Source organism: Pseudorasbora parva, chromosome 19 (genome assembly GCF_024679245.1).
Source record: "Pseudorasbora parva isolate DD20220531a chromosome 19, ASM2467924v1, whole genome shotgun sequence".
In the NCBI taxonomy this organism is placed as follows: Eukaryota; Metazoa; Chordata; class Actinopteri; order Cypriniformes; family Gobionidae; genus Pseudorasbora; species Pseudorasbora parva.
In genome coordinates this window covers 35052164-35065236 of record NC_090190.1, presented here as the reverse complement: position 1 = coordinate 35065236, position 13073 = coordinate 35052164, and the positions used below count along the sequence as shown (strand labels likewise).

General features: G+C 37.8%; 1 protein-coding gene across 1 annotated transcript; it reads right to left on the bottom strand.

The window, feature by feature from the left end:
• Window positions 1-4748: 4748 nt before the first annotated feature.
• On the bottom strand, window positions 4749-12935 carry tcf19l (transcription factor 19 (SC1), like). The gene is made up of 4 exons (XM_067425383.1): window positions 12778-12935; window positions 11239-11847; window positions 8261-9188; window positions 4749-6046 (listed from the first exon to the last, which is right to left on the bottom strand). The coding sequence occupies exons 2-4, from the start codon at window positions 11528-11530 to the stop codon at window positions 5707-5709; spliced, it is 1560 nt and encodes a 519-aa protein (XP_067281484.1). The 5' UTR covers window positions 11531-11847; window positions 12778-12935; the 3' UTR covers window positions 4749-5706.
• Between the last annotated feature and the right edge of the window lie 138 nt (window positions 12936-13073).

Below are 13073 nucleotides of genomic sequence, written 5' to 3'. Positions count from 1 at the left end.
TATCAACTAATATTTATTTTATAAATATTATTAGTATTGTCACTAAGCTATCACTTGCTAGTTTTCTACATAATTACTATACGTATTGCAAACATAACTTCACTGACAATAATCTACAATAACCTACATGGATGTCATTTAAATATCAAAAGTCCAGTTCGTTATGAATATGGATAACGTATGCATGTTAGTTATGAAAAGTACAAACGCTCTCTACGTGGGCGTCGGAAGGAAATAAATACGGCCTCTCGTTTTTTTTTTTTTTTTTTACTGGAGCAGCCTAATGATATATGCCATATTATTTACCTTAAACACAAATATGCTGTGTTCACCTAATTCTTTACAGTGGCTGTAGTGTAGTGGTAAGACACATGGCATCAAGATTTGATGCAGATCGATCAGTAGTTCGATCCTGCCTTTTGCCACACTCGCTCTATTCCCTTTTCCCATCACATATCAAATTGGAAAGGCATATATTTTTAATAAAAAGTGAGAAAATGTTTGAAAAGTGGAAATAAAGCGTCGAACGTGTTTAATAATAAGTGCTTCTCGGTTAGGGGTAGGCCTAGGAAAACAGACGTGCTGAATTAGAGACGATAAAAGTGAGTGGAGTGGGGTGGGGGGCGCAAAACTCCATCTCGCCTAGGGCAACCAAACAGCTAGAGCCGGCCCTGCCTACAGATATAAAATAGCCAGTGTTATTTAAATTTTTACAAGATTAGACGCGTTTGACTTTATCTGAGCAGAGAACAGTTAATACAAGCCATCCATCAGAGAGACAGCCTCTGTAATGCCCAGGTATGAGTCTCTGCTGACCTCAAACCCACAAGGTGTTACAAATGCCTCCCAGACCAACAGGGATGTTGAAGGAATGGACAGATGTGACGGGATGTGATGTGACACTAGGTGATTCAGACATTTAGGTCACATTCTTCATGAAGGTCAGAGGAATTGTACTGGATTCCACCTGACAAACAGTCCAGCTATACGACAGCATTGTGCAGTTGGATTCATAACCGAACAACAGCAATAATGGACTCTTGTTCAGCTGTGCTGAGAAATTTTTATTTTTTTATTTAAATAAATGTCAAAAAATCGAACTAGGTTAGGTTAGTGGAGAAAAAATGTTGACATTAACTTTTTTCCACACTGACTGAACTTTAAAATCACCAATGTGGAAATTTAGCTTTTTGACTTCCATAAAACAAGCATTATATAAATACACAATTATGACTCAAACAATAACTACAATAATACAACTGAAAACCAAACAAAAAATAGCCAATTAAATGACTCACTCACAGACTTCCATTCAATATTCTAACTGCCACATAGGCCTACTTTCAAAATTGACATATTTGTATAATTTCATTTTATGAAGATCAAGCCCTCCAGAGATCAAGAGTCATTTTAAGGTTTTAAACAAGCTATACTTTTCATGCTACTAATGTTCCCTGAAAGGGGGATTCAAAAATCCACTGCTGCTTCAATAGTACATATATCCTAATTAACTTCATAATCAAAACCTTAATCAATATTTATCTTCTTATATTATTACAGTGATTCTTTCCATTTATGATTTTGCTTTATGTTTATATTTTTCTAAAGTGTGTATTTGGTCTCTGAGGAGTGACTGAGGGTCTGGTCTAGAGATGTGTGATGTGTCACTAAACATGGCAACAAGGTCGTGTGTGTGGATTTTTAAGGTATCACACACCCCTAACATGTCAGGAGTGCAGTAACAGCTTTTGCTCACTTAGCCTGGCTTCGAGAGATGAAATATGGATTTGTCTTTCATTTAATTTATTATATTTTATTCATTTTATATTTCCTTTTTCTGAAACACTAAAGAGTCAATATGAATATTGCCTGTACTATTTCTCACTGAAAGAAAGCACATGTTATCAGTATGTTTTGGTTAGAATTGGAGCTTAATCAGCTCCAACCTTGGAGAGACTGTATCTGTGTATGTGTGCAATATTTTGTGTCACAGATCAGTGTTGAGAATGGTGTACGATGAGCACCCTAAGACATGGGTGGACTTGTTGTTCTGGGTAAGCTGGCGCCTGCTCCAGATCTGGAAGGTCACTACGGGCCTGATTCTGGGGTGAAAGCGTCAACAAGTGACACGTCTAGACTCGAGTGGAAATTTACCATGACTGTGCATTGTCTCTGAGCCGATCAGAACTGTCCACATTGCAGTAATGACGTGGATAAGACCTTGAAAACGGTATAACCGTTGGGACAATTGTATGTACGATAGGGCGAGGCAACGAGACGGTGAGAGCGGGAGCGCGGCCTACGAACTCCTTGTGAGACTTGAAGCTGGCTTCTGCTTTTGAAACTGCAAACTATTTAGAAATTTTTTCTTTTAATGAATTGCAATCCTGACTCTGTCTTCATTTTATTCACTACTGGTCCTGGGTCATAAGCTGTTAGCCCCTAACAACCCTATTTTAGATTATAGTTTATAACAAAAATACTAAAGGCCTTAAATGGGTTTCTCCTTCAGGTCCAAAAGAGCATCTTTACTGCACAATTCACTAGAATCAAGAAATCAAGGTAGGTTTACCTGAACATTATAAACAGGTGTGTTGGGGGGTGGGGGTTTACATGACAGTTTTCAACTAAAACGAAAACTTTTTATGTGAAAACTTTTTATTTGACTGTTCATTTACAAGACAACAATGTTTTGAAGGCCTAAAAGTGCACTACAGGATTCAATATGCAAGTTTTTGAACACAATACCACTATTGTCTCATTGAAACTACAAAATCGGGATTTTGTGAAAATGGTGACATCATGCGCGTTACGAGTTCAGTCTATGGGCCCTATTTTAACGATCTGAGCACATGGTCCCTGAAGCACATTGGACAGGTGCACTTAGGGCGTGTCTGAATCCACTTTCGCTATAAAACATTGTGCCAGGCAGCGCATGGTCCAAAAGGGTTGTACCTAGTCGAGTCATGGGGGTGTAACGAGCAATAAACCAATCAGAGTCTCATCTCCCATTCCCTTTAAAAGCCAGCCGTGCTTGCACCATGGTGGATTTGCTATTTTACATGACGGAATTTGCGAGTGGAAAGACTGAGCTTCTCCAGAGAGGAATCCTTTAATTTTGAATAATAAGCAGAGTGTATGCGAGTTGTGCTCCCGTCTATAGGCACATATTACTAACGCACTCTTTAAATAACACAAAAAATACTGCGTTTTCAGTTTTCTGTTGCCTCAAAATAGCAACATCCCAACCATGCGCCTGAACACACCAGAGGTGGACAGTAACTAAGTACATTTACTTGAGTACTGTACTTAAGTATACTTTTTGAGTATCTGTACTTCTGGAGTATTATTTTTCCTGGAAACTTATGACTTTTACTTCACTACATTTCATTTGAAAGACAAATATCGTACTTTTTACTCCACTACATTTCTATCAAGGTCAAAAGTCATTTCTGTTGCAGCTCTGAAAGTCGGTGGATGATTTTTTCCTTCTTTAAAATAATTTTTGTTGTTGTTGTTGCAGACAGTCTATCAGGAATCAATCTTATAGTAATAAACATTTCCCCAACTTTTTTTGAACACTGATCTGTTCATAGCAAAATGGAAGAAGACGGTTCTTAGGCACAAGTGTGTGCACCCATAGCCATACTTTGAAAGTATGTTTCAGTTTTTTAAAAAAAATCAAGATTAATTTACTTGGCATACACTTGGTGCGTGTCTTATAAAATATAAACGTCTGGGAGAAAGAGATTGGTAAAGTTGGGAGATTTTCAGATGTGTATCAGTGTATTGGATCCGTGCATTCGGCCTTAAAGTGACAGCAGCTTTGTAAAGAGCTTTGTAACTTTTATACAAGTATTTAAATTAGTTCAAGTTAGTCGTATGGTAGTATGTTAGATGGAGCATCACTGACTGGCTTATGATGACATTGGCATAAAAAAGGAAATTTACTTTTATACATAAGTACTTTGGAAAACAAATACTTCTGTACTTTTACTTGAGTAAAAATCTGTTTTTACAACTTTCACTTGTAACGGAGTAATATTTGACCAGTAGTTTTACTTTTACTCAAGTAATAGAGTTGTGTACTTTGTCCACCTCTGGAACACACCTTTTTTTCAGACTAGCACGCCCATGGGTGAACAGATGGGCACGAGTGCATTTGCTATTTAAATAACATTGCGCTGGACATGAAAATGATAACTGCGTCAGGTAAGAACTAGCAAAAAACACGCCTTGTACCTGGCGCTGCATTGTGCCGGGTTAGGTATGTGATAGGGCCCTATATGCGCACTATTTCTTTATGTTGTTTTGACAACACTGTCGCCTGTGCGTGAAAAACGTGAAGGAAAAACTTGTTGTTAGTACATAACTGTCCTGTAATCAAACCCTGAAATGAAACTGCAGGACCAGCAATGAGAGAAAAGTACTGTATTCATGACATGGTTTAATAATAATAATAATAGTAATTATAATAATTATATATATATATATATATATATATATATATATATATATATATATATATATATATAAATAAAATGTTAATGTATCTTAATGAATTTGTTCAAATCATAGATCGTGCAAGATTGCAAAAGTGAGAAATGCATGTCATATTTTATTGTTATAATAGTATAAATTTATATTAACAGCTAAAGTTTCTTATTAAACCTGCACTAGATGTCAAATGTGTCCCATTGCCACTAACAGCTCCTCACTGCACCCTTATACATATAACTGACAGATCATATTTTAAATATAGAATTCTTTATTCAGCCCTTGATTCCCAACAAGACAAACATGGTGACAGGGGTCATTTGTCATTTTTAGAATGTTGAGTTAAAGTGAAGACAGTGAAAGTATATTGGAACATTCATACCACAGAAATTCTATTCTTATAGACAGTTATACATCTACACAGGGTTAGTCCAGACCAGAATCAAAACTTGTGTTAATAACAGGCCACATTACAATAAACTGTGTGTGCGATGAAATTTCAAGGTTAAAATGTACACTTGCACTTCATTTATGAATTCAATCAAAGCTTCTGGAGTGGTTTCAGGTTATCTGTTATTAAATGTTCTGAAAGGAACGCTTATGAAACCCTTGAGTAAAACAGCACATCTTCATAACTGCATGTGTATATTCTCATTGTCCATTTAAAACCTTTCATACAGTATTTAATGATAACATATTTCATACCAGCCATTGGTAAAGTATGTTTAACAACCTGTACATAGTTAACAAAGCCCAAGCCTTCCTCAATAACTGAATCCAAAGGCTAATTCATCAATCCATACTTCAGAAAATATAAAATCCCACAAAAAAAGACATTTATATTCATACATATTTTTGATTTGTAGCTTTTAGAAGATTACATCCTTGTGTATATTGAATACATATATCATAACTTGTAAGAAAGCATCCAGTGTTGAGTTTTAACGGGATGCAGTGCGTATTGAAGCTGGTGTGCAAATCCAACACCCCTCCTCTGATCCAAATCAGCTTAAATCACCATTCAAAGCAATTAGCACCACTGCAGAAAACATTATCCCACAATCATTTGCATGGTGAATGCCAAGCAGCAACATATTTGCCAATCCCCATGAATTTGACTGCAATAACAAAAACATCTGAAAGCATTTGGTTTATTACAGAGCCTTAAATGAGAGAGGAAGCCGCGTTTGTCCGGATTGATTCCTGGACTCAGCGGTTTCTGGCTCGGTGGCAGCCGCAGTGGAAGTCTGCATTGGGGTCTCGCAGCAGCGAGTCTCGGTTGTGGTTGTGCGGCAGGCAGTCGAGGTGATACCAGGCGTCGCAGTCGTCACACTGGATCCACTGCACGGTGTCCTGCTGCGGGAGACGGCAATGGGCCGCCGCGCAAGGTTCCACGCCCTGCGCGACCCCCACGCCAACGTCGTCCTCGTCTTCAGAAGATGATGAAGAGGAAGAGGAGGAAGAGGAGGAGCTAGAGGAAGATGATGAGGAGGGAGACGGCAGGGAAGGTCGTGGCAGCGGGTGTTTTCTAGGCCTTCCACGTCGTCGCCTGCAGGAAGAAAAAAAATCTGTCAAATTGTACATTAATAAATGCAATTAGGGATGTTGACGATTAATCGATGATCAATTAATGGTCAATAATGCATTGAATCGATAAAACTTAAGCAAGGTCATGCATGTGCGTGCTGCTCAACCGCGAAACACTTAAAGCAGACATGAGGAAAAATAAAGCGAGCGCACCGGAGTTCTGTGTGGGACCGTTTTACAGCCGGAGTTACTCCTTCATTATGACTAAGTGTGCGTTGTGTGTTCATTCACAGCCTCTTGTTTTGTGCAAAATGTACGTTGTAATGTGTTTATTTTGTGGAGGCCTATCTTTATCTGATTTCTCTCATAAAAGATGCATTTGGTTAAGAATTAACGTGGTATTAAAGCGTGTAGGTGATCATCTTCAGCTATGCACAACTAATAATGACTATGATTGGGACTGTCATATTAGATAACAATATAATCAGAACATTGTATTTGTAATAAAACTTGGTGAATAATTTGGGTTTAGTTGTGTTTCACCATGTTTCTCCAGGAAGAGTGCGTGCACAACATGAGTTTGTGTGTACGACAATTCTGAATATGAATATAACGCAACTTAATGCAAGTTCACTTGTGCATTCGCATCATTTTGTGCAGATAGAATTTGTAATATATATGATTGATTCAAGCAGCAACACATGACTAATAATAACATTTGCATTTATTTATATTGTATTAATGCAATCAATTAATAACATACTATTAATTAGAAACTTAAAACAAATGGTAATGTTATTTTATTTTTCTTTTAGAATAAATATTTTATTCATTTCCTTTACATTTTCCAGATTTGGAAATCACAAATTCCCTGATATTTAATATTAATAAAATCAATTAATTAAGACTTTTTTATATAAACATTGTTATATATCTAAATAAAACACTTTTTATACAGAATAAAGATTGTATTAATTTTTCAGTCCTTGAAAACAAGTTGCCTGATAATTTATACAATTACAAAATATTCACTATTAGAAATATTAATTTGAAAAGAATAAAACGTTCACAAATTAATTCCTGATATTTAGCACATGTACTGTACATATATACAGAGCAGGCCAAAAGTTTGGACACATTACTATCTGTAATGTTTTTGAAAGAAGTTTCTTCTGCTCATCAAGCCTGCATTTATTTGATCAAAAATACAGAATTGTTTTTAATATTTTGATATATTATTACAATTTAAAATATTCAGTTTTCAATGTATTATACTTTAAATGATCATTTATTTCTGTGATGCAAAGCTGAATTTTCAGGATCATTCCTCCAGTCTTCAGTGTCACATGATCCTTCAGAAATCATTCTGATATGAGGATTCATTTTTAAAGTTGGAAACAGTTCTGCTGCCTAATATATTTGATGAATAAAAGGTTCAAAAGAACAAGAACTGCATTTATTCAAAATAAAAACATTTCAAATAATATAAATCTCCTTTACTATTAATTTTTATCAATTTAACACATCCTTGCTGAACAAAATTATTAATTTATTTCAAAAAAAGAAAGAAAAAAATGACTGACCCCAAATTATTGAGTAGTGTATATTGTTGTTACAAATATTTATATTTTTAAAACATTTGCTTCTTTTTTTCTTTTTATTCATCAAAGTATTATAAAAAACGTATCACAGGTTATGAAAAAATATTAAGCAGCAGAACTGTTTCCAACTTTGAAAATGAATCCTCATATCAGAATGATTTCTAAAGGATCATATGACACTGAAGACTGGAGGAATAATCCTGAAAATACAGCTTTGCATCACAGAAATAAATGATAATTTAAAGTTTAATAAATTGAAAACCAATTATTTAAAATTGTAATATATCACAATATTACCTTTTTTCAGTATTTTTGATCAAATAAATCCCGGCTTGATGAGCAGAAGAAACTTCTGTCAAAAACATTACAAATAGTAATGTGTCCAAACTTTTGGCCTGTACTGTATATGCGATTAATTAGATACTATTAGACATATGAATTCATTTATATTTCTACAATAAAAATAAGTACATAAACTTAAAAAAAACACACAAAATAAATTTCTCCCCTTTTTATTTATTTATTTATTTATTTATATTGTAGAAAAGAAAGTTTTTGCAGGCCTCAGAATCACAGATTTTGTGTGTTTTTGATGATCGTGACACTCCTGTATCTGACTATCCATTATTACTCACCCAGTTGAGGCCTGAAAGCGAGAAATCACCCCCCTCGCCTTCTCCGTCTTTGACATCCTCGCTGATGGGGAGGTCAGGTTGTAATTCTCACTTCCCACCCCAAGGGAAGAGTATATCGGAGAACTGTTGGCTCTTGGTCTCCTTCCAGGTCCAGACAAGCAGGGCTTCTGCTGGCGGAGGGGAGTCAAATTGATGCTGTTGCCTGTGGTGTGACTCATGTTCACAACATGATTGAACTGCCTGTTCGGTGCCACATTGAAAATGCTGCCGGTGTGTTTCGACACATCAAACTGTGACCGGCAATTCTGCTCCAGTTTGGGTAGAGGGGGTTGAAACACCTCCGACTCGGACTTGTAAAGCCGGCGTCTTTTCTTTGCTTGTGCTCTCCTCCCATCCTCCATGTCTCTGCGGCCCTCAGGATCATCTGAACTGTCCTCCAGCAGAACCGTGTGGGCTGACTTGCGTCGGCTCTTTGAGGATGGCGGGACAGACTTGGATGAAATCTCGCCAACAGCCTGGAAAGGAGGCGGGGTGGTTGGCGGGGCCAAAGCGTTGAATGCTGGAGCATTCAAGGTGGTCGTTTTTTCGCTTTTCTTAAAAGTCCAGCAGCTGCCGTTCATCTTGCTCAGGCTGCCGATGGAGTTGAGGATGACCGTGGCTCTGTTGATGGACAGCTTGGAAATGTCCAGGGCAGGGTCTGGTTTACGGTCCGAGCATGTTCTGATCCGGTTCTTAATGTCAGATGAGAAGGAACCCGCTTTGGGCACAGTGATGGCGTCAAAGTCCAGTGGGCGAACCCGTACTTTCTGGAAGAGGAAGTAGAATTCTGGGCTAGCCCGTCCGGATTGGCCACCGATGGTGAGTGTGTCGCCATCAAAGATTTCCTTTAAAACCCCTTGCTGGAGGCGCATGTCATTTACCCAAGTGCCTGAGGAAAAGAGAGAAACTTTTTAAAAAACATTTAATATCGGAGCTAATCAAATATTCTACACTTGTCCCAGAATGCAACTGTGTAGGTCATGTTCACATAAGAACATTAGGCTGCACATTTAAAGCAGAATATTTTGACACAAACATTTTTATCAAGTTTATATAAAATATTGCATTTGTAAACATTTATATATGTACTTTGAAATCATAATTAAAACGGTTATATATTGTATTATATAAATATAAAGATATAAATGGATGTATAGATACATGATGTATACTGATTTATATAAACATGATCAGGCATAACAATAAACACCTTCTAAATATTGTGTTGGTCCCCCTTTTGCTCCCAAAACAGCCCTGACCCGTCGAGACATGGACTCCACTAGACCCCTGAAGGAGTGCTGTGACATCTGGCACCAAGATTGTTAGCAGCAGATCCTTTAAATCCTGTAAATTGCAAGGTGGGGCCTTCATGGATCAGACTTGTTTGTTCAGCACATCCCACAGATGCTCGATTGGATTGAGATTTGGGGAATTTGGTGACCAATTCAACACCTCAAACCATTCCTGAACCCTTTTTGCTTCGTGGCAGGGTGCATTATCCTGCTGAAAATGGCCACAGTCACCAGGGAATACCAATTCCATGATTGTTGTTTTGCAATCATGCTTAGTTATGTGGTACATGTAAAAGTAACATCCACATGGATGGCAGGACCCAAGGTTTCCCAGCAGAACATTGGCCAAAGCATCACTGCCTCTGCCGGCTTGCCTTCTTCCCATAGTACATCCTGGTGCCATGTGTTCCCCGGGTAAATGACGCACATGTACCCAGCCATCCACGTGATGTAAAAGAAAACGTTATTCATCAGACCAGGCCACCTTCTTCCATTGCTCCGTGGTCCAGTTCTGATGCTCAAGATCCCACTGTTGGTGCTTTCGGCGGTGGACAGGGGTCATCATGGGCACCCTGACTGGTCTGCGGCTGTGCAGCCCAAACACAACAAACTGCAATGCACTGTGTGTTCTGACACCTTTCTATCAGAACCAGCATTAACTTTTTAAGGAATATGAGCTCCAGTAGCTCATCTGTTTTGTTCAGACAGATCCAGCCTTTGCCCCCCACGTGCATCAATGAGCCTTGGCCGCCCATGACCCTGTCGCCGGTTCTCCACTGTTCCTTCCTTGGACCACTTTTGATAGATACTGACCACTGCAGACCGGGAACACCCCACAAGAGCTGCAGTTTTGGAGAGGCTCTGACCCAGTCGTCTAGCCATCACAATTTGGCCCTTGTCAAACTCTCCTAAATCCTTTCGGTTGCCCATTTTTCCTGCTTCTAACACATCAACTTTGAGGACAAAATGTTCTCTTGCTGCCTAAAATATCCCACCCACTAGCAGGTGCCGTGACGAAGAGATAATCAGTGTTATTCACTCCACCTGTCATGCCTGATCAGTATAGATATAAATGTGTATGTGTGTGTATTTGTGTGTTAATCTTGTATGTTTATTTACATTGAAATCATTATAATGGTTTTCTATATATCCATGTATAGGGATTATATAAATATAAACATATCAGTTGATATAACGACCATATAGATATATAAAACCATTTATTAGGGATGCACGGAAATTTAATCTGTTAAACATTATCAGCCAAAAATATGTGCCGTCCTGCCCCCGTGTTAATAAATCTGATAGATCTGATTCTATTGCATAGAACTGAATGAAGAATAATATATTGTTATTTATTATATACTCTCTTTCCAATTTTGGTATTTTACTTTATATAAAAGTGTGGTCATTTTACTGGGTTCTATTTATTTTATTTGGATTCAATAAGGCTATTGAACTTAATTAAAAAATGTCAAATTTTAATACAATTCTAGTTTTCGTGCATCAACATTTTTTCAGTGCATCCCTACCATTTATACTGACTTAAATATAAGAATACTATACATATAAACGTATATGAAAAACATAATTATAAATGGTTGCATCTACCATACAGATAAAACCATTTATACCATTTGTACCCACCACAGCTGCTGCGGTCCTTCACCTGAACCTTCCAGCCCTCTTCTCCGGAGGCATCAGTTTCTCTTTCCACATGGAGCTCGGCATGGATACGGGACACGATCATTGACTCCAGAGTGACGTCGCAGAGCTCTGTGGCCCGTCCCAGTCGGAACACACACTGGGCCAGCACGGGGCGGAAAGTGTACAGGTCACGCACAGCGTCTGATGGCTCATTTCCATGGCCGTTACTATTGTTCGTATGAGACAATCCAATCCTCAACAGCTGAAAACACGGCTGGACTCCTGACGACATTTTCACATCCCACAGGTGAATGAGGAGAAAATCTGAAACAACGCCGGCAGCAGCTGGGCCACTCGCATAACACTGGGCTAAACGTCCTCCATCGAAGACTCTCCGCTCAGAAAGACTCTTAGGAGTACGACCCTCATAAATAAATGATTAAGCCCAGTAAATAACATCTGACACATTAGACATTATTAAAATGTTGGGAGGACAAATTAAAAAGCTACAGCACAGATATTTGCACTAAATTTCTAGGTAACTTAGGTGAAGTGTTAAAAGTGGTTAAGCAGTGCCAGGCTGGATGCCGTCACTTGCTGGTCTTCATTCTGGAAAACAGAACAATACAGCATTTTAGTGACATTACAAATATTACATTCTTTATATAGTGTAATATGTAATTTTATTTATTGCAAACTCTTTTAGCATTTGTACATAGTGAACATTTGTCATTTAAAAACATGCTTTAATAGTTCTAACTATATATGTGTGTGTGTATATATCTTCCGTGTGTGTGTGTGCGTGTGTGTGTGTGTAGAGAGAGTCAGAGAGAGAGAGAGAGAGAGAGAGAGAGAGAGAGAGAGAGAGAGAGAGAGAGAGAGAGAGAGAGAGAGAGAGAGATTACTAATACATATATAATGCACAAGTGTGCTTATTTTCATACTTTTTTTTTACATAGAACATTTTAATAATTATATCACAATAGTTAAATATGGTGTATTGCTCTTAATGCAGAGTAATAAAGGAAGGGTGTACCGTGTACAAATATTATATTAAATTTCCAAAAATATATATACGATGTCGCTAGGCAACGTGGGCCATGGCACTGCTCCAATAATACATACATTTCTATAAACTGACGATTTATAGCTTGACCAAATGTCAAATTAGCTGTGCATCGTCTATTCACTATCGCCGTCTGATTCTCTCTGATTTAACTTACACCATGCACTGTAGCCTGTTTCCTTACCAAAATATGAATCATATACAAAGAGTTGATTAAAAAAACGTAGCAAAGCAAAGCAGTGGTTTATAAACAAGCATGGTATTGAGAAAGCGCAAACGTTTGTTCGTCATAAATATTTCGCGCGAGCAGCGTCGCAAAAGGAAAAGTTAGTGGCTGTGAAGGCTGAGCAGTGGATGTCTCGCGCATAAAGCACATCCACACAAAGCGAGTTGAAAACAGCTGTTTTATAAATACAACCATCTCAGTTCGTCGAACATCACGATAATAAAACACTTACAAAAGCATGACATACCTAAATTATGAAGGTATATGTGTTATAAGACGCAACATTGGTCTTTTATTTGTGCTCCGTGGTACACCATATAGCCTCCTCTCCCCAGGAAGTGCTTTGAAATTTGGCGCGCCAGGACCAGGACGCGCTTCCTTGCGCGAAAATCAACGCCACTTCCGTCGATGTTGTCAAAGAGGTCACTGGAGAATGACTTTTTAACCACAGATTAACTTTTCGCTGTTAACATAATCATTGCGACTATTTAATGTTGTAACTGAAAAAAAAAATTAAATAAACTATAAATTAAATAATAAAAA